This window comes from Uloborus diversus, chromosome 6 (assembly GCF_026930045.1).
Source record: "Uloborus diversus isolate 005 chromosome 6, Udiv.v.3.1, whole genome shotgun sequence".
In the NCBI taxonomy this organism is placed as follows: Eukaryota; Metazoa; Arthropoda; class Arachnida; order Araneae; family Uloboridae; genus Uloborus; species Uloborus diversus.
Genome location: NC_072736.1, coordinates 100,950,068 through 100,973,337, shown reverse-complemented (window position 1 = coordinate 100,973,337; position 23,270 = coordinate 100,950,068). Strand labels below are relative to the sequence as shown.

At 32.7% G+C, this 23,270-nt stretch overlaps 1 protein-coding gene across 1 annotated transcript; it reads right to left on the bottom strand.

Moving 5' to 3' along the window:
* Positions 1-15,180: 15,180 nt before the first annotated feature.
* On the bottom strand, positions 15,181-23,109 carry LOC129224889 (F-box/WD repeat-containing protein 2-like). Its single transcript, XM_054859435.1, has 4 exons — positions 23,088-23,109; positions 18,284-18,766; positions 16,759-17,554; positions 15,181-15,343 (listed from the first exon to the last, which is right to left on the bottom strand). Exons 1-4 carry the CDS (start codon positions 23,107-23,109, stop codon positions 15,181-15,183), a joined length of 1,464 nt encoding a protein of 487 aa, XP_054715410.1.
* Between the last annotated feature and the right edge of the window lie 161 nt (positions 23,110-23,270).

The window sequence follows — 23,270 nt, the reverse complement described above, 5'->3', positions numbered from 1 at the left end:
GTTCGCTCGAATTGTGCATTCTAGCAATAGAATTTCAAAGAAGAAAAAGTTTGACCATTAAAATTTGGGAGAAAAACACAAGATGTTTGGGCTTTGGGCGGAAAATCAAGAACACTCGGAAAATTGGTTAAATTTTCAAAAGAAAAATCTATTTTGTATTATGCTCAGGATTGCACCTTGCACTCTATGACAGAGTGGCAGAGACTTTCACGTTGGCAAAAATGATTATCAAACTTAACAGTGGATACGTAAAAGGTTTTTTTCCATTACTAATTCTCCAATTTTGTATGACAGACTGCGCCATTAAAATTTTTAAGGGGAGTTTTCTCTTATCAAGGGGTGTATTTTATTGAAAGGGGGTGCGCAGCAGTGGCGTAGCTAGGGAGGGGCGGAGGGGGCGTTCCACCCCGGGCGGCACTTTTTGAGGGGCGGCAATTTCACAGTTTTGATGCGGAAAAAATTAACGCGTTTTTCCAACAAGTTAATCATGCTTTTGATCTTTTTTCTGGAGTCAAAAAAAAAAAAAGGTCTTTGGATGCTAAGGTTGTGGCACGACTATGATAATGAAATTACTCAAATACAAAACATGTGTTGTTCTTGTGGACATATCAGCATTATATTGTTTGTTCTTTCTCCTCCTTCGTCTGAAGCTACAGACTGAGGGCGGTGTCACATTTTTCGGGAAGAGCAACCGAACCTTCCTATCCTTTAACGTCACCAAACAGCCCATAAGTGCAGTTTTAGGCATTGAGTCTCGAAACATTTCCAAGGGATAACGCCCACCCCATCCCTTTACATCTCGTCTTTTAGCATAATATTGAGTTTTTATAATTTCTGGGGGCGGTCCAACAAATTCCGGAGGGCGGTCAAGCCCTGACCCTTCTTGTAACGTGATTAAAGATAGGCTAATACGTGTATTAAGGACATCAACTTTGAGCTTTAAAATCCCCATCCAGTATCGCAAAAAAAATGTTTAAAGTTGGGTTTTTGAAACTTAAATTTTAAAAAAATTCTAAGGTATGGACCCAAAATACGCACTAAATCACCTAACGTCATCACAGTTGGCTCCAAAGTCCATTTTTCGAAATTTCTGAGGGAAGCCTTCTTTTTTTCTCAGTAATGAACAGCTTAAAATGAGCAACAGTTTCGGAAAAGATTTCGAGTGGGAAACAACCCACCGAACTCTCTCTCTCATGACGTTGTTCTTCAAACAACGGCTAAAGTCGCGTTTTTAGGACGTCATTTTCAAAAAATTTCATAGAGAGACGGGAAAACTACCTGACTTCGAAATTTTTGGAAATAGTTGGAAACTTGTGCTGTATTGCGTTTTTGAAACTTTGCCATCATAAAATTTCTAGAGAGCTTCCCTATTTTCTTTAACGTCATCAAAGATAAACTAAAATTGATTTCAAGTTTGAAAATATTTCGGGAGGAAAATCCAGTCTTTGTTGGAGTTAGGGGAGGGTCTTACACTACTAGATACAGCCTACATTTCCATATTTTTTAGTTCAGTTGACAAGCTTTCTGGACAGCACCGCTGAACCTTCCCCAATATCTTCATGCATCTAAAGATAGCCTAAAATTACTTTCTTAAGACTTCAATTTCGTCACACTTTCTTGATAAGCCCCAACCCCTTAACGTCACCAAAGAAAGCATAAAACTGATTTTAATTTCGAAAAAAAAAAATGGAGGGAGCTCGAAGCCTCTTTTCTTTAGGCGTTACCAAAAATTGCTTAAAGTTCCGAGTTTTGACTTAACTTTTGGAATTTTTCCGTGGGGCTCTGAACTCCTTTTTTTTTTTGCTTCTGTAAGAAAAATAAGAAGGAAGATTTTTATTTTCTTCTTTATTAAAACCTTATTAAAACACTTTTGACTCTTTAATAAATTAACCATTTCCCATCAAAAGGGCGGCAAAATGAGGAACCGTCCCGGGCGCCAGAAAGCGTAGCTACGCCACTGGTGCGCAGTCAATCATCGATCCTGGTTTAAGATGCAACAGTGAAATTCCGTTACAACGAATTTGAAAGAACCGCAAATTTTGTTTGTTGTAATGGAATACAGACAATTGTTATGGAAGTTAAATCGGGACGGAAAATTTGTTTCGTTGAAACGGATATTTCCTTGTATTGGAATTCGTTGTAACGGAATTTCATTGTATATGCGCATTGTGTTTAAGTTTGTATATCTTTCATATAATATGTAAGCAACCAGTGTTGTAATCGGGGAGGGAGACGCCCCCCTCCCCCCGCCCGAAATATTTCCTTTTCGATTGTAAAAATAATGCAATTGTGAAATTTATTGGTTCCAAAAACCATCTTTTCTTTTGGAGAGTCCCCCAAATCCCAAGCTGAATAATTCCCCCAAACATTCTCCCCCCCCCCCCCCAATTACAGCACTCTATAAGCAACTATTATGTAGCAAACAATCATTTAAAATTTAAGTAATTCATGTCACACTAATAGTTTTTTTTTCTTTAAGTTGCTCGCGTGCGCTATCTCGAGGTTATTGTGAAGAATGCTTTCACTGACCTTTGATAGTTTTCCAATCCTTATCATTAGGAAATATCCAAATATAGATTAGAAGAAATCAAATCATTAGTTTTATCAACATCAGATGATTCGTCAATAGCAACAATTTGATCAGCGTTGTCAGGTTTGGTAACGACAACCAGATCAGAATTGGAAATTAAATCTCAACACAACTGCTAACAGTATTAGCAAAGAAAAGTTCAGATGTTTTCAAATTGAAGTCAATATTGGAAGCTATGAGATGCCACACAATATCTTTTTGCGAAGCAGTTAGCACGAAATTTAAAAGTCATTTTATCAGGAGTGATAAGTTTAGAAAAGGAATATTTAGTTATGGCAGAAAAATTATCGTTACATTTTAAAGCATTAATTTGAGAACTGCTTAATAGAGCACTAGAAATATTAACAACCATACAAAATAGAATTTTTTCAAATTCATTTTCTCCAAATATTTAGGCTGCATTTTTCCGCAAATTTAAATTATTAATGGCCTTTGTTTTAGAAACTCAGCGATTTTGTGCAATATTTAAGCATAAATAACTTTTAGAAAATATAAAGTCGTTTTACAGTTATTTCTTATTCAGGTGAAAAATAAAACATGTCAAATTTCCTTTCATTTTCCACTGCCAAAAATAAAAATTTTAAGTTTAAAAAAAATCATATTAACATTTTTCATAGCAAAATCATTCTTTTCATGTATAATTTTGTTAGTTTTTGCAAAATAAAATGACTTATTTTAGTGTTGTTGGTTTTTTAGATAAAAAATTTTCCCGTATATATATATATATATATATATATATATATATATATATATATATATATATATATATATATATATATATATGTTTGAATATTAAAAAATACCTCAAAAATAGTCAAATGAAACACAACTTTCTGGGACATGTTCTTCATCAAGAACTTAATCCAAAAAAGCTTAGTTGAAGAAAATTCACCTTTTAGTTTAGGTTTTATGTTGGCTTTAATTTTCGCAGTGGTACTAAAATTTTTTTTAACCGTTCAAAACTGAAAGAAAAAATTTTCAAATCAAAAACAGGCTCGCCGAGAGTCGGGCGGGCTCCCTTTCCCCTAGAAAATAAAACTTACACTACTCCCATTCCAAGCTTAACCCCCCTCCCCCTCTTCTGACTAGAGAGACTTGGCCTCTCGTTAACCCTAATCAAAAAGTGAAACATAGGAATGAGATATCCAAAAGCAGTTTGTTCGAATAAGACGTGGTAGTATTCCCTCAAAAGTTATTAGAGGAGAAGGACAGACAGACAAACACAGAGTTTTTCATTTCAAAACCCTACATTCATTTTTTCCCAATTCAATATAGCCCGGATTATATATAATCAGTGGCGTAGCTAGGGGGCGGCGATTCAGCATCTTTGATGGAAAAAAAAATCTAAATGAGGGAATCACACTTTAAATTTATTACTGGAGACAAAGAAAAAAAACCTCTATTCAAAATTTAAATATTACCGTAGTGAGCACCTGAACCTTCCTCATTCCCTTAACATCTACTAAGACAGACTTTAGTTGTATTTTTAAAACGTATATTTCGGGAAATATTCGAGAAAAGACCCCGACTTCCTTACATCATCAAAAGCTAAAACTGACTTCAGTTTTGATAAAGATTCGGTAGAGAACTCCATCCCCCTAAACGTTACTCTTAACTGCGATTTTTGATGTAAATTTAGAATATTTCTCCGAGATAGGCGCCTGACATCCCCATCCCCCCTTTTTTGTAGGAATTAAATTAGTTTCCCTTTTCCTTCCTTAAGTGAAGTTTTCAATTTGTTTAATAATTTTCGGCGGTTTAATGTATTTGATAAGTCTCAATGAAAGGGCGACAACTAGAGGACTGCCCCGGATGGCAGAAAGTGTAGCTATGCCACTGTATATAATTTCCATTCTTGTTTTTATTCTCATGAGAAAATTCATTAGCGTGAATGAAAACATTTTAATGCATCTTTTCTTAATTTTTATTGCATATTTCAGGTATCTTTAGTTCATATTCTGAGGATTTTATTTCGCATATAAATCCGGGCTCAAGCAAGGCAGTAGTCAGGAGAGACACTCCCTTGAAAATTTTTTGAAGTTAGCTTATAAAACAAAAGTTTAAGAAGATCTTCTGTAATGTTATTAGAGGAAGGAGAGTTTTCGGAGCCACTCTTCGGTAATCTATGTGGACGCTTACCCGGAAATTGTTTCGGAATTGAAGCCCTAAAAACGAAAGTTTAGACGATCTATTGTTGAGGGGGGGGGGGGGGGATCGGAGACAACTTGAATTTTTCAGAGTTGCAGTCTGAAAAATGAAATTTCTGGCAATTTTTTTATAGGATGTGAAACTTTGAAAATTTCGCCCCCCCCCCCCCTCCGCTGACTACGGCCTTGGGCTCTAGTCACCAGAAATTTTGTTTCCATCTTTCTATAATTCACACAAAAATTATTCAGGAAAAAAGTTTGAAGGCTTAAATTTAAATAAATTAGACAGCAATCAATGTTAAATTGCTAAATAAGCAGAGTAGGTTTCCGTTTTGGGCTGCAAATTTTCTAGACATTTTTACAGACCTGTTTTTTATAGTGTTACGTCAATCTCTCAAAAATGTACTCTACCCATAGTTTTCCTCTCATCATAATAGATAAAAATAAATAAAGTAACAAAAGGAGAGTATTTCTGTAAAAGCCTGATTTAATGCTATAGTTGGGTTTGCAAAGTCAAAGAAGGTTTGCTGCCCTCTTTTAATAGGAAGGTGGTAGGCTGATTTTAAGTTAGCCTATGTGGGCATGGAGCTAAATACAGCCCTGATAGTAACAAAAAAAAGGAACTTGTATTCTGAAGAATGGAGAGAAGGGCGACGAAGATTTTTAAAAAAATTAATACACGAACCAAGTTGTTGCAGAAACTGCTGTCACATTCTCTCCATTGTTTTTTTTCCCTTCATTTCTTTTTGGTACGTAACCTATGTTACAGAAAATTAATGGCACAGCATTATAAAATATGCAAATAAAAATACTAAAAAGAGACTGAAAATTAGCAAAATGAAAAAGTGAACTGTCCCTTTCTGGCTGCTGTGGGCTGCTTTTTATTATAGGGATGAAGAAGCTTGCTTTATTAACCTTGAAAACCCTGATAAAAACCCTGATAGCGAATTTTAAGTCTATTTTCATTTTTATTTGTACTTTTAATTACAGTGTGATCATTTACTTTTCAGATTTTAGCACACATGTTTAGAAGTTTTCTAAAATAAATGACACATTTCTGAATGCAATAATAACACTTATTAATAAACAGTAAAAAAGAAAACAAAGTTTATTTTTGAACAAACTAAATTATAATAAAATACTGTAATAATTTAACACAGAATAATTATAAAATAAAGTTAAATATGGTTTGGAGATTTATTTTTAATGGAGCAAAAGCTTTTCCGACCATGTTTTAATTGCATACTATATTATAACATATTATAGATATTGCTCACTAGTGAAACCATTTATAAGATATTTGCTGTGCAATCCCTTGAACAAAAACCGTTCGAGAGAATGACATGAAAATGTTTTTGAACAAACATAAATAAATTACAAAAGCAACAACCATGTTTCATGCTTATTTAGTAATATTTCACAACATACCAAAGTCCCACTTAATAAATTGCAATACTATATAGCTTGAAAGTGGCAACTTACACTTATAAATATTACACTAAGAAATACTAGAAGGATTAATAAAGCGTAACTTAAAAGCTTTTAAGCTGCATTATCTTCAATTCTACATAACAAATCTTCATAGCACAAGCTCATTGAAGTCATTATTCTATCAAAAACCAGCATGAATTTTATTATCACAGTTTCATAGAAATTTCAACAACAAAGGAAATAATACTCCAGTGCTTAGATACTGATAAAATTATAGATAAAATTAACAAATTACTTCCAACTTAAATGTTAGAAATCTCATTAACAAGTGTTTGTTTGTTTATTGCTGTAAAAGTTATTTATTAGTTTTATCATAAATTTGCAATGATTTTAAAACAATACCTATAAAAAAACATTAAACTAGACACTGCATGTTTAAAATAATATTGTTTATAAAAAAATTACAAGTTTAAAGGATATTTTTAGTTTTACAGAAATTATTTAACTATAAAAATAGAAGTAGCAAAATCAGTTTTTCTGAACTACAGTGTAAACTGGATTTAATCAAGGATATCGTTAAATTGAGGAGCATAGACATTCAATGCAGTCAAACCTGGACCAGTGAAATGCATCATTAAATTAAAGAAATCGGGAGTCGTTAAATAGAAATTATACTGCAGTTGAATTTCATCAAATATTACCTTTCAGCAACTTTATCCTTATCAATTCATAAGTGAATTGGAAAGTTCTAGAGCCGCCTGCCTTGTCTAGTGGTCAGAGATGTCTGATTGTGACAGAAAGGTCCGGGTTCGAATCCGGCTCGGGCATGGACGTACTTTCTCTCTCCTGTCCTTGTTCTTTCTTTGTGAGAATGTGTCGTTGTGCTGTGAATGGTTGCCTACCCTATAAACGGGTCCTTATGACATGTGTGTACTGTAGAAGTCGGACTTCACACCAAATTAGGGTACAATTGGAAAAGTGAAGCAGTGCAGCCTAGCTGGCACACAACAACAACAACAACAATAAAGCTCAAGAAAAGCGCTATTAATTGAAAAGATATATAGATTGAAGGTTGAAACAATTTTATGAGGCTGTTCATTACTTTTCAAAATTGATAAGAAATTTAGGAAATATTTAACTATAAATTAAGAACTATAGGATACAGTAAATTTCAAACATATTATACTCTCAACAACTTTTAATAAATTATTGCATGTTTCAAATTGTATATAAGCATTTTTCAAACTAGAATCTCCCAAACAACAAGAACAGAAAGGAAATAAATCTTTTTAACTCCTTTAAAAAAAAAACATGTTTTCAGCAAACACAACAATTACAAAATAAAAACAACAAATAAATAAAATTTGATCAAGTGGACAAAAAATGGCTGAAAGTCATGTTACAATTGAGGCAGTGAAAAGCAAAGGGATGTAACTGCCAAAATTAAAAACAGATCAGGAGAATATATCCTCTGATTTGAGGCAAGATATAGAACTAGTATCCCTGGTAGGTGCTGCTATACAGCAGGATTCAGAAAAAAATTTCAATGAAAGCCTACCTAGGATCTGAACTTCAAATGTATTTTACTCAATACTTTAAAAAGTTCACTTACATCCCTTTGCTTCTCACTGCCACAGTTAGAAAACTAAATTTAAAAAAAAAAAACTACATAGATAGTATTATACACAACAAAGGGGTGAGATTCCAAAAGTGGGAATACATAGTCAATTTTCCTCAATTTACTGGAAAATAAACAAAACAAAGACATCATGTGCTTGATGAAACCAATGATCTGAAGTAAGAACAAAAGATTGACTTAGAAATAACAAAATAATATTTAACAAAAGAAATAAAAATTATCACAAAAAGCCTTGTACCTAGCAGTGTCCTTATAAATTCATTTTGTATAAATCAAACTATAATTAAAAAAAAAGAAAGAAAGAAAAAAAATTACATGGGTTGGTGGGAATTAACAATGATTTAAAAAGAAAAAAGAAAAATACATAGTTTAAGTTAAATAAATAACTTTGTGTATAAAAAGTTTTTTAAGAAATACAGTAGACCCTCGTTTTACGTGGGTTTATTTTACACGGTTTCAATTATATGTGGTTTAAGGTTTGACACTTTTATTTTATTTTAGGTGGATGAGTTTCGGTTTTATGTGGATGCGGCAATACAAACAGATAAAATTTTCCTCTCTTTCTAAATTCAAACTCTGAAAGATTTCAGATTACACGTAATCAACTGCATTTTGGCATGCTAATAATCAATCTTGGGCCACTGGAGACATTATATGCGATTGGTTCCAGACCTCTTTCCAGAAGTAAAGTTATTAAACTCACACAGTTCAGAACTCACTGAAAGAAGAGCTTTTAGAAATGACAAAGGAGGCCAAAACCAACGAGGATAGCGACATTGGTGATGCACAACCAAAAACGTTCACATTGAAACTTTTGAGCCATTTCCAGACACTAGAAAGGATCTTTCTGATTTGTTGGTGAAGGAAGATTCTATCATGGAAATGATGCTAGTGATCCTGGATGTGTTAATGCTCTGCAAAGAATTACAGAGAAAAATTCTTAATGACTGCCAAAAGACTATCATGGCCAGATCCTCTTCATAAACAGAACACAAAATTAATTTATGTTTTCTTTATAGATGTTGTGCATAAAAGTCAATATAAGTACACATTAAACTTATTGTATAATTAGTCATCACTTGAATGAAGTATTTTGCTATCTACGGAACCTAACCCCTATTTTAACACTAGTATTAGGTCTCAATTTACGCGGTTTCAATTTATGCAGCCTTTCCGTGGAACGTAACCCCCCGCGTAAAACAAGGGTCCACTGTAAGAAACACAAATAGTACAAATTGCAGATTACGGCAGACATGTATTTTAGCGTTACAAGTAACGCTTTTTGCAATGCAAAAGAAATGAGCTTATGGGTGAAAAGACTTTTGTTGGATGTATTTTCATCCATGAGCTTATTTCTTTTGCATTGAAAAAGGCATTTCTTGTAACGCTGAAACACATGTCTGCAGTAATTTTCAATTTGGGCTATTTGACGCTGTTAACTTTTATTTTACAGTTTAGTTGAAATTTTTTCTAAAATATTAAACACATGCATTTATTAACTCACTGGAAAAGCTTATTGGCATAGCTGAGAAGCCACAAGAAAAGCCTCTGCCTTTAGTTTGTCACAAAAAGAAATATTTAAAAACAATTTCCCAATAGGAACAAAGAAAACTATTATCTACTGCCAGACTTGAAAAATTGAGGTGTTTGGAGACTTGTCACCAAAATATATGGTTTTGGCTTTACTATGATTATATTATATTTACTCTGATAGGGTAAACTATTGAATTGAAGATCATACAATTATTTGCATTTTGTATCTTAGGATATCTCAACACATGGAGGGAGGGGTGGGAACGAATTGAGAGAACACAAAGCAGTGTAAACAGCTTGAATGAAAATCACTACACTTTGCATTTTTTAAAATAAAAAAATTATTCCAATTACGTTATAAAAATATCAATACAGCAGTATGCTTATTTATGAGTGAAAAAAGTTCAAGCATAAAAGCTCTACATGATAAAAAACATCAAAGAAAAAAAAGATGTAAAAGAGACAAAATGAGAAAATATTAAGTAGTGAATATTAATTCTTCTATTTCTGGACTTTACCTTGTTCTTCTGAATATAAATAATAAAAAAACGCAAACTGTTGATGTATTTCTAAAATTAGAAAAAAAAAATTGCTAGATTTATATTAAAAAAATTGTATTCATTACTGGGACCATAGTTAAAATAGTAATTGCATTTTCGTAATCTAGATTTTTCACAAGCACTTCGATAATGCTGGTGTTGACCGCTCATCATGGCGCTAGATTACAATGTAATTGTATTTAGTGGAAAGTGAAGTCAAATTGCTCCAATGAGTATTAAAAATTCCCCGTTCCTTAAAACATTATTTTGTGTAATACCCAAAATATATTAAAATGAAAAAAAAAAAAAAATCCACAGGGAAAAGCATGAAACAGAACTCAACGATTTGTTACAAAAGAAAAATTCAATGAACAGTAACTTTTTATTCACACAAGAACCATCGAAAAGAGGTTTAAGTAGAATTTGTCTACATTATGAAAATATAAAGAAAGAAAGAAAAAACACAGAACATTTGACCAGCACATTAGGAACTACTTGATATTGCACATTTAGCATTTTAAGCAATTAATTAACTTATCTTGCATGAACCTTACCCCGGTAGCAGAATTTTTTTCAGTAGTCTGCAATGCAAATTAAAAACCCAAAAGTAGCCTGCAAGATAGATCAGCATTAGATCAGTCGTAACAGTTACTATGATTGATCAAAAAGTAATGATTGAAACTGAAATGCTAAGTAAAAAATGGTCAGTAAATTGAAGCTTTAAAAAAGAAAAAAGAAAAGGAAACTGAAGCACAAGTAGCAGATTCTTTTGACCAGTTAGTCACTGAGGAATCCTGCATTGATTTAGACGCCCTCTTTTTTTGCTTTTACTGTTTTTCTATTTCACTTTGAACTCAGCTTTAAATTTGAGAAATTCATCAAGAAAGCAAATATATATATGCAGTCGTCTCATGCTACAGTCAGATTCAACTCACAAGAAATGGCTATAACGTGAGTTTTTCATGAGTAACTAATTTTAGAGCTAATGTGAATTCTTCGTCCACAATGCGAAAGTTTTAACTGAATTATTTCAACAGAAAGCAGAAGATTAATACATCACTCTTTCTTGTTCTTCATCTTCTTCTGATGAGTTTCTTGACGTGCATGTGGTGTCAGGGGAAGACTGGGATAGCAATCTGACATTGCAGCATAAATCACCATCATCTTCATATTTTCAGTTATAAATATAATTACTGTATATACTGCACAGTACTATTATAGTGCTGCATTGCATTATTACTACATACTGTATGTACTGTACTGTTTTATTTTACATTGAATAATACAGATTTTTTTAAATACAGTAAAACTTCTTTGTGTAGGAAATGGTAATATATAGTTCAGAATTCGTTTTGAACAGTTTGAGAGGTTTTTTAACATGCCTAAAATAACTAGGTATGTTTACAAAAAAATCGTATGCAAAACCTTTTCCACAATGCGAAATTTCGACTAACGCGAGAGGTTTTGGAATGAATCCCTCGTGTAAGTTGAGACTCGACTGCATATATATATATTTCCGATTCAGAAACAGTCTGCAAACTTGCTCAAAAATCTTCAATGGGCGTTGCAGCGTTGTTTGTTTCTGCTACCGGGTACTTTAGTAGAAAAAGTTTTATGTAACAATCAACATTAGAATTCCTGCAAATAATATTTCATGTAAAATAACATTAGGGAAGATAAATAAATGAATTTAATATGTAACAACAAGGCAATAGCGAAGAGTTGGTTTCCCCTTCCCCTGTAAGGTATAAAGCAACTTTTTTTAATCAATATACAAAAGAACAGCCCTAAGTCTAACCTTTTTTTATTCTTTATATGGTAGTTACAAACGTTCTAATGAACTAAGAAAGTTTGAATTATGAAGTACGAGCCTTTGAATTATTTTTGTTCAGATTTTATGATAACCTAAAGTCTACAAAAAAATTTCCCCACCGTGCTTTTACACTAGTTAACATGAGTGCTACACAAAATCTAAGTCACAAAAATACTTGAATGTATCAACAGCAAAAACATATTTTGAGCTCCAAAAATTTCAATTTCCAGTGTGACAAAATCTTCTGCAATCTTAGCCTGTGGCTAGTTGTCACAAAGATGATTTTTGTGACAAAATGGCAAATGAGATTTAATCTCATTTGCTATTTTGGGTCACTTTTTTGGGAGATCCTAGATATTCAGGATTTTGATCTCGAACGTTAAAAATTTGCATAGGTTAGTTTCAAAGGCATCTCTACACCCCTATAAAATTTCATCCTAATCGGAGATGGTCGAGCGGGGACCACTAGGTCACTTGATATGGAATGACTCTTAAGTAAACAGAAGCAGACCTTTTGGGTAGAGATATTAAAAGCATGGAAGGAATTTTTGTTCTCAAAATAGGTATATAAGAAAATTTCGTTTAAAATTGGAATACAAAAAAGAACAATCTCAATTTTTTTCTACAAAAAATTATTCATTTATTTACTTATTTATTTTATTTTATTTTATTTATCTTGTGCAAATCTACAAGTTCAATCTACAGTACAATTTCAAGCACTTAAGCTTGCTTGATTCCTCTTAAATTTAGTTTAAAAAAAGGGACAACTTTTAATGTTAATCAATTTTAAATTTGACTAATGTGTTGTTTTTTGTTTTGTTTTTTTTCACCATCGAATAAAAAATTTTGTTTAAAAATGTTTCACAAAATACACTGTTCCTCCTCTCTAAAAGTGCAACTTCGGGGTAAAAATAAAGAATTTTTTTTTAATCAATAAAATTACATGTAACACTACTTATCTGAAATGTGTTGATACCAGTGGTGGATTCAGATGATCCTGTTGGGAGGGGCGATTGAGTAATGCATTATGGGGTAGGGGGGGGGACTAATGAAAATAAAATCTTTAAAAAGCTTTTAAAAATGAAGCATGATGTCTTTTTTCCCCCCCCGAATAATGTATATTGTTCAAAGAGTTTGAATAAAAGTTATAAGTGATTAATGTACCAAAAATAAAAAATTAAAAAAGAGAAAAAAGAATTTCTTCTAATATTCTGGATCCATCATCTAAATTAAACCCTTCAACTTTTGATTTGTTTGAAGACTTGCGAAATATTTTCAGTGGCCATTTAGGTCCTCAATTGTATTTATGGATTTGTTTGTTGATTGAGTTGTTTAATATTTGTGCATAAGTAGAAGTGTTTGCGGGCTCTCCCTCAAAATTTTTTGTTAGGAACGCATTTTTAGACTATTTGGTGGTTAATAAGAAGGGAGGCTTGGAGGTCCACCTCCGGAAATTTTTTGAAATTTAAGGGTATATTTTTGAAAACACAATTTTGTTATCTTTGGTTGCTTGAATGGCAAAGATGAAATTCAAGAATTCTCCCCAGTCGTTTTTTCTTTTCTTTTTTTTTGTATTAAAGCTTCAAAAACCTGATTTTAGATATCTTAAATGATACTAAAAAACCAGGGGGCTTGAGGATTTCCCCCAGAAAAAATTTCGGAATTGAAGTCCTAAAAATATAGGCCACCTTTGATGACGTAGCAGAAGACATGGGGTTCAGAACTTTTCCCCAGAAACTTTTCGATGTAGGAGTTCCAAAAACTCTGTTTTAGACGATCTTTGAATAAAGTTGAAAGATGAGGAAAGGACATGGGGAGGGCTCCTCTCTGGAAATTTTTCGAAATTGAAGCCTTGAAAACGGAGTTGTAAGCCATCTTTTGTGATGTAGGGGGGAGGAACAGGGTTTGAAACTTTCCATCAGAAATTTTTGCGAATTGGAGCCTTGAAATGCGATGCTTGGCCATATTTTGCAGTGCTAAGGAAAAGGATGGAGTTAGGAGCTATCCCTCAACTTTTTGTTATTGAAGCTTTAAAAACGTATTGTTAGTGGATCTTCATTGATGTTAGGGGAAGGGCTTGGAATCAGGGGCTCTCCCTGGGAATTTTTTTGGAATTGAAATTCTAAAAACATAATTGAAGGCCCTCATTAATGACCTTTTCGAAAAAGTTTTTGATTCCACCGATTTTTTCGAAATTGAAACTCTAAAAATTCAAAATTTTGGCGATCTTTGATGACATGAGAGAGATTGTGTTTGGGGGGGGGGGGGGGGAGAGTTTGGTGACCTTTTCCCAGACATTTTTTGAGTTTACAAACCTTTTGAGGGGGATTGCCCAATCGCCCCCCCCCCCCCCCCCCGTGGATCCGCCACTGGCTGATACCCTCCCTCCCCACACACATCAAGCCTGCGCCTTATATCCCCCAATTATAAAAGTTTCTGGCTATGGCCTTGTGTAACAAGTATTAAAAAAAAAATATTAAAAACACAAGGATTCAAAATTGTGTATTTCATTCACAAGATAATTAATCATTAGTAAACATAAAATGATTTCAAATCTAATCCTCACTGAAAAATAAAGCAAAAACATTGAAGCAATAATATTGCAAAACGAAAGTCTTTTGTAAGTAATTGGCTTGTAAGATAAAATCACAATAAATACATATAACAAGTTAATATATATATACACTGATAAAATACATGAAGAAAACATACAAAAAAGAAGGCTATAAGGTAAGGGAATGAATATTTGGAATGAAACACAAAACAATTTTCCAACAATAGCTCTGAAAAGCATGTCATAATAGACTAGAAAAGGCTGAAGTCATTAAGAACAGATGAACCAGCAATATGGCAAATAGATAACAGCAACATATATAACATATAATCAACAATATAATACATTATAATGAACATGCATGTTTTGTACATGAAATACACCGCCAGCTCAGTCAATTCCAGCCGAGGACTGCAGTTTCGTGCTTATTAGCACTCATCAGCCCAGTATAGGAAGTGGCTGAGCTGGAGGTGGAAAACCTCTTAAGGAAGCCAAGAGTGCCAAACAAACTGGTAGCTAATATAGAATTAGCACAGACCATACGAGTGACCGAAGCAATGGTTCGGTTAATTCTATATTAGCTACCAGTTTGTTAGGCACTCTTGGCTTCCTTAAGAGGTTCTCCATCTCCAGCTCAGTCACTTTCCTATGCCGGGCTGATGAGTGCTAATAAGCACGAAACTGTAGTCCTCGGCTGGAACTGACTGAGCTGGCGGTGTATTTCATGTATTTCTGCCTTAGCCCTGGCTATAGGGTGGTAACTTACTGAATATACATGTTTTGTATTGTATGTTTGGTTTGTGCTTAACAGCCAATAATGACTGTTGTGTCAAGCTGTGCAGATATATTTAATTGCAAAATATTTTAGTATTATGTATCTTGAAAAAGTATATAATTCCATATCTGAAATACAGAAAAACCTGATAGAACTAAACTATGTGACAGCACCATTGGAGCGAGGTGACCATTTCAATACGTAGACCGAGTTGTCATCGGTTGCAGCAGTCAGTAAAACACCTTGATCATTGTTTCCATCTAATCCATCAAGCCAATCTTTTTCACCAAGGCATAACTGAGCACAGTCAGGTGTAGAAGGTCTGTAAAAAAATTAAAGCAAACCAATAATTACTCTGAAATTAATGTCATTTTAAATTAAATTATTACAAATCATATAGATTTTTACATTCTGACTGATGTGATCACTAACAGAGGTATTACAGGCTATACATTGGCCATGTCACGCACACCTAATGTGCTCTATCTAGAACAACAATGGGGAACTCTTAACACTGAGGGTACTACTGACATTTTGAATAATGTTCAATCTCTAATTAGGAGCATTCTCTTTTGCTTTGAGCATTACATTTTTTCTTTTTACTGGGTTTCAATGTACAGGTTTGATAATAATACAGTAAACTTCCGATAATCGGCGGTCGGTTTATCGTCGGTCTTTTCACTATTTTTTTTAAACGGTCATTAAATGTTTTTTAAACTTAATTTTTAATGATAGTGTTACTGTTCGGTTTTAGCTTTCACATATGTATATTTTTTACATTCAATGTTAGAGGATTGAACGTCGTAATGTTTTTAGCTATAATTTAAATTTATATGTGAGTTATTCATACTTTTAAACTATGGTATACAGTAGTATCGTTTTTTTAAAAATCTATTATTCATATTATCCGCGGTTACCATGCCACCCTATTCCGCGGATAATCGGGAGTTTGCTGTAACTGGATTTCCAAAAGTGTTGCAGCTATCAAGGCCCTCGTGTGGGGGAGGGAGTTTCTAGGAGGTACTACACACAATAAGGCCTAGATTTAGAAGGGATCTGAACTGAAAATGAATGTGATTAACTAATTTTTGTACACATTTTGACAAAAACAGAAGTGGTCTATGGCACATTCTAGCAAGGGAGCTCCATAATAAATGCATGGGCTATGGCAGCCATTTTAGTTAGCCAATCCAAATTATTCTGGCAAACCTTTATTACTCTTTTATGCAAGGAAAGCGCACCTCAAAAATACAATTTTTAGAGACCAGCATTTTTCTACATTTGTTTTGCATAACTTAAAAAATAAAGGTTGTTACCAATACAGATAAAATGCCTATAATTACAACTCTCTACTTTCTAAATTTTAAATCTAAACTATTGGGTTGATTTTTAATAATGCACAGTTAATTAACATTTAGAACTCGATGTGCATTCCCATAATCTGATATACATATGTTTTGTTAAATTGAGGTTCAAGCAAACAAATAAGATGAAAACAAAAAACAAAGAAGTGTGTAGGAGAGAAGAGGGTGGTTACAAAAATAGATTACATTGTATCATGTCTTCAGAGAGGCTTTCAAATACATTTCAAAATCTATACTTCAGTAAGGTACACAGTCAAAACCTGAACTGTTTGCTGATAACAAAATACATTTAAAAAACCGATAGCAACAATAATATTTATGTTTCCATCCTTATAAATTGTATCAGATTTAGAGAAATAGTGACTTTACTCACTTTGAAGGTGGTAAATGCCATAAAGCAACTTTTTCTTTGCTTTCTTTGTCCATCACAATGAAGTTTGGAGTTGTTTTGTCCTGCCAGGGAGTAAGAACAACTAGATACTTTTTTCCTACACCAAGGAGAGCCTTGACTTTTAAGTTCAGTTCCATTTCAGAAATCATACATTTTCGTTTCACATCCCACTTGCATAAAACCGCACAGCCACGATTATCAAAAGATTCTTTTGGGAAGTACAAAAAGTCCCCATCAAAGTGCAAACCTGGTGTAAACAAACAGATATCATCAGAGCGTCCAAGTAAAATTGAATACAAAGTTGTCATGTACAAGCCTTCAGGTGTTATAGTTTCTGCCACAAAACTCATTAATCTAACAACTACAGTGGTTTTGTCCATGCTGAATATCAAATGGCGATTTTGCTGTTTGCTGCCCTTTTCAGCAGGATACGGAGTCAGCATGACTTTTAACACCCACCAATTGTGATCAGTTAGTGTCTTGTAAAGAAACCCATTTGATAGTGCCCATATTTTAATACGGCAGTCAGCAGCTCCACTAATGACAACATTCAAATCCTGGGAGTAATCAAAAGTAAAGACTGCACCTCCATGCCTCATATACTCGGCTAGTCGCTCACCAGATACTGCATCCCAAGACACCATGTGACCTAGGTATGATGAAGCAATAATAATATTATCATCAAACTTGATAGATGCAATGCTGGCATCGGTCCTTATTGTTATAAGACATTGATCCTTCGCACAATCCCAAATTTGTATAATTTTGCTGTCAGATGCTGAAAGAGACAAAAGAGGAAATAAATATGCAACACATACATTTTCAATTAAAATCTTAAATATTTTAAAGTATTATCAGAAAATAATTTTAATATTTCATTTCTAAAACCTAGATAAAGTCTGCTCAGTTTCTTATGAATTTCTAACTAATGCAGCAAATGTACCAACTTGTTCTCCTTCAAGATATATCAACTGCAATCACACAATAAATTAGTTTCAAAGCAATTTATTTTTTTCATTGTTTCTCTCACCCATTATTTAAAAAATGAAATAATTTATATTGCAAACAATTATAATTTCAAAATGGATATGAAAAAAAAATTCTTAGAGGTTGCCCACAAATGATGTCACCCTTGTATGGGCTAGGTGGGGAGGGGCACTAGTGAAAATGTAACAGCTTGTGAAAAAGAGTAGGGAGAGGTAAAGTATGACATCATACATTTTGGTTGAAATATTTTTGGTGTGTGTGTGTGTAAGACATCATGAAATGTGATGAGGTGAAGACACAAGGTATAGGGAAATGTAAGACTTTGACAAAGGAGGGAGAAGGGCAGGGCCGTTCCAAGAGATGATGGTACCTGGGGTGAGTATTTTCTGGCACCCCTTTCCTCCCTCCCACAACTTTAAAAATCAATAGCACAAAAAAGATTTAGTTTGAGAAACTAAAGTTAAATATTTCAATAGAACAAGCACTAAATTTAAAAGCAAAAGTATAGAACATGTATTACCAGTTGCGACTTTGCTTTTGTAATAGTGAACAGCAGTTACTCGCCGTAAATTACGATCATATGTTTTTGAGTTGAAGCACTTTTGTGTTATCATTTGATGCCGCCTTCTAGCCATCTCAACATAAAATGACTTCCAATACTTTGCATCAATATTATCTAAATACTTGCAGATGACAAGGCCAGATCGCAAGCAAGCTTGTTGCCAGACCCTTGAAGATGAACAGATGACTTGGTTCCATGTTTTGCTCACACAGCAACAAGTTAATAGAGATTTGCCATCCAGATATGACAATAGATGCTCCCTCAGTTCTGCTGGCAATAATTTCAAAAAGTCACGATGTAAAAGTGCTTTGGTTTGAGAATGTAAATGCAATAACTGTGAAGAGCCACTGCAAGCTATAATGCAATCAATAGTGAGATTTCTTTCAACATCACTTAAGTTGGAATAATAATCAACAACATTTTGTAACCACTCTTCAAAATCTACAAAAAAAAAAAAAAAAAAAAATGCATAGAATTAGAATTGCATATTGATAATTGGAAAATGATAAAATTGAAAAGTAATTTACAATTTTCTCATTTACAATGGTTAAAGAAACAATTTAAGTCATGAGAGTTATTTCTAAAAGCAGGCAGATTGGTTTTTTCATTAGAGGTGGAGAAGTCACAAAGCTTTGGTCTCGCCAAAGCTTCGATCTGGCCGCATCATGAGGTGAGATTCGGCAGAAGAAAATTTATGGCATTTTTTTTACTATTATTGAATATATAAAATGTTGTCTCTTATGTTATGCACAATCTCAACTTGCAATAAAACATACTAAATTTAAAACATTGCGTGTATTGAACTCTTGGAACCATAAGCCATTCAGTTAATACAGTTGGATCCTGATTTAATGAATTACTTGGGACTTTTATACTCTAAATCAGGGTTATTTGTAATATCGAGGTGTGAAAATTAAAAAAAAAAAAACTTCACTTACCTTAGAAAGTGTTTATTTTACTTTAAAATTTAATTTTATGAACTACTGTTTATTCAGCATTCTGCCTCTTATAGTCTAGTTAATTACATCTAACTAGTTATCTCACTATTAGTATCTCACTAGTTAATTTGAAATTTTAAAGTACTGAGTAATAGATTTTTACCAATTTCCTTAATACTTGACTCGAAATAGTTCTTTTTCGACTTTATGGAGAGAAGAAAATACTGTCAGTTACAGCCTGCTGCATGAGATATGTTTTTAGTTTCCAGGCCATTTAAAGCATTTGAAAAAGTAAGTTTTGATGTGAGGATTATCGCTTTCTGCATCAGAATCGCTGTTCATTGATTGTTTCCTCGGCCATCAAAAACTGCAGACTCCAAGAAAAGTCTTTTTCTGCTTCAGGCAATATGGATACATCATTTAAAAAATAATCCAATACTTCCTAACTCAAATTAACAAAAAAAATTTTTTTTTTTGCTGTTAAAATAATTCCTTAATTTGAGGTTTATATTTCGGTAAATAGGGGTTTTTGCCTTCAGTTTAGTTGGGAAAAAGGAAAAATTCGGTAAATCACAAAATTTGTTAAATAGAGGTTCGTTAAATTGGGGTCGGACTGTAATGTTGATGGTATTTATTCAGTGGCACACACAGGAATTTTGAAAATGGAGGGTCCAGGGCCGAAAGTCTTATACTCATATCATTACCCGATACACTGTCAAACATATTCACTTGATTTTATGGATTCTCAAAAGCAAAAAAAAAAGAAGTTTAAAAAACTGGTTAAATAATTAGCATAAATTAATGAAAAAAAAACATCAATAACAAATACAGTATAACCTCGTTTTAATGATTGTCAAGGGACTGGAAAAAGCTATCGTTAAATCAAGGATATCATTAAATTTAGGAGCAAATCAATGAATCATTCAATAGAATCAATGAGAAGTAATCATTCAATGCAGTCAAATCTGTACCAGTGAAACGTATCATTAAATTGGAGAAATCGTAAATCTGGCATTGTTATAAATTGAAGTTACACTGTACTTAATTAAATTATCAGAAAGCATGAGAATATATGCATTTTCTTTTCTGATAATTCAAAAAAGAAAACAGCAAGGCAAATTCATTGTTATAGAAGCATCAAATTCATAGAAGAAATAAAATCTCCTTTTAATCTGTAATTACAAAACTAAAAACATAATTATGACTGTGTATTCATTTATAGTCAACAGTCTGCTTCTATACGCTCACAAATATTTTAGAGAAAAATCTAATTTTCTAGCTAATTTTTTCCATTGGATTTGATTTATAACCTACGCACATGGTGACGTTGCTTGAATTCAGCAGTGCAAGACCATTTAAACGTTCATCACATATGGTATTTCTCAGTTATGTTTTTAACCTTCATGAACTCAAGAAAAATCTCTCACTAGTGCAATTTGTTTTTAAAATTTAAAAAAAAAATATTTTACCATGAGGATTTATTTTTTTCATTTATTAGAACTGAAATTATTGATTAAAATTATTTTACGTACAAAATACATACAATCATAAGCAATGGGGGAAAAAGCTACGAGTTATGAGGGGGGAGTCAAGACCTCCCTTCTGTGTGCCAATTATCATTAAAAGTGTGACTAAAGTTCTTTTTGAAACGCTCACCAACCCACCCCAGACAGGTAGCTCTACTTACCAAATTCTGCTCAAAAATTAACATGAAAAAGTTAACAATTTTAACATTTTCAAAAGATGTGGAATTTTGAGAAATATTTAATGAAACTCGTGGTGACTTCTCCTACTTAAGACCAAAAAAAGAAGAAAAAATAAATATTTGCTTTTTAGGGACTAACAATGTAAAGCAAAAATAAATCTTTTAACTGGAGACATTAGATAATTAAAAAATATCAGGTAAAGCTTAAAATTTTGTATGATATTAAGAACATTAAATCAGGTGGAGCATAATTTGACTGATATACAGCACAATCTTGATACCTCAAATCTATCAGGAAGAGAAAATATTTTGAGATACTGAGTTTTTGAGGTTTTGGCTGCTTTAAACTGTCCAAAACACTCCAGTTTGTCAAAACCCTTAGGAGTGAATTAGAGCTTGCTGAAGAAACAAACAAAGGAAGAATGAACTAGCAGCTGTACATGCTAATATTAAATTTTCTGTGATAAAATTTAATATTAGCATGTACAATTAGTGAGTGTTTAACTAATAAAAATTACAATAAAATGATGAAATTTAACAAGGTTTGACTGCATATTCAGTGGCACAGCCACAGGAGGGGTTTTGGGGTTAAAACCCCTCCCAGCACTCGAATACATTCATCTCTTCCATACAAATTGAGGAAAAAAAGAGTCTTTAAACTTTTACTTTCCAATTCTTAAATGCGCAAGTAATATTTCATGCTGAGCAAGCACTCAACAGGTATAAAACAGCTAAAATGATCTCAATAAAGCGCAACAGAGGGTATCATGTGTCATTCAGTACTTCCTGCACTGCAAAAATCCATTTTAGGGAAATCTAGAGAGAGGAAGTCTACCACACCGGTTTTTCTGAGGCTCCTTCCCAATTCTCACCGAAAGATCGAAACCGTTATCAGCTAGTATTTCACATTCGTGTATTTGAAGAAAAGGTTTTTAATGATCTTGCAAAAAAAAAACCCCACAAAAACTGAAAATAAGATTAAAGTAAAGCTAATGAGAAATATACTTTGCTTCTTTTCCCCTTTCTTTGTTTTAAAGTCATAGCAATATCAAGATGAATTATTAATTACTTTTGACCAAGTGTTGTAAATGAATAATTACTAATCCATAGAAACACTTTATTCAAATATTTTGAATATTTTTGCAAATAAATGCAAAATGAAGCAACAATTTCCGATTTTGAAAAAAACTCCCAGGAAATTTTTCTGACTGCGCCACTGCTCATATTTATGCAGGTTCTATGCTAATGATCAATTGCAGTCAAAGCTTCGGTATTTGTCCAACTGCCAAAATGTGCATTGTGCAATCACTACTTAGAAGTGTAAGAGAGGCATGATTGAGTTATTCAAAAGTGTGAAAATAAATAATATTGAAATTTGTAGATAAAATAGATTCAAATAGTTCATAGAAATCACAACATTTTACGAAGTTTTCAGAAGATTTTGTAAGCTTGTTATACAGATCCTTGCTTTTTTTCAGGATCGTTGAATTTCAAATTTTAATCTATTAAGCACAAAATTCATTCTGAGTTTTCATCAATATTATGTTTTAAAATTTGCGATTCATCTCAAGAAAAAAAACAGTAAAATGTTTTTAAAAAGCAGCTTTTAAATCATATAAGGTAGTGTTTTTGATACAAAATATTCTGCAGAGACAAGTTCTTGGCATCAAATAATCCAAAAACTGAAGTAAAAAAGTGAAAACCTAGCTTTATTGTGGAAAAAAATCTGAAAAAAATAACGCGTAAATAGAGAAAATTAAAAAAAACGAATACAATCATTTAGCTCTGTCGCGTCACATATAAAAATCGACAACTTTAGATATTAACTGCAATTTTTTCATTTAGAAAATATAATTGAAAACAAATATCAACTGATGATAGCATATAAAACAGAGGAAAATATAAAATAGGTGACAGTGACAAAAATGAATTTTACAATGTTATAGAAAAATAAACTTTGTTAAATTACAAATAAAATTGCAAATATCTGAGTCCCTTTTAAAAATACCGTGCATAAATTTCATTAACTAATGAAAATAATGAAAATAATGAATAACAAATCTATGAAGTGATAGAAAATTTGGAAAATACAATTGGAAAAGTATAAAATATTATATACCACCGTCGCTCTTTGTGGCCATAATAATAATTAAAAAAATCGCAGAGAAAATTTTAAAACATGAATAAACTTGAAAAACTTTGGCTTGTTGATGTTTATCTGCTGTCAATAATTTGTGTTACAACATACAACCGATAGATGTCACTAAAATCAAATCTTGATTTCACTTCTTATTATTCGATA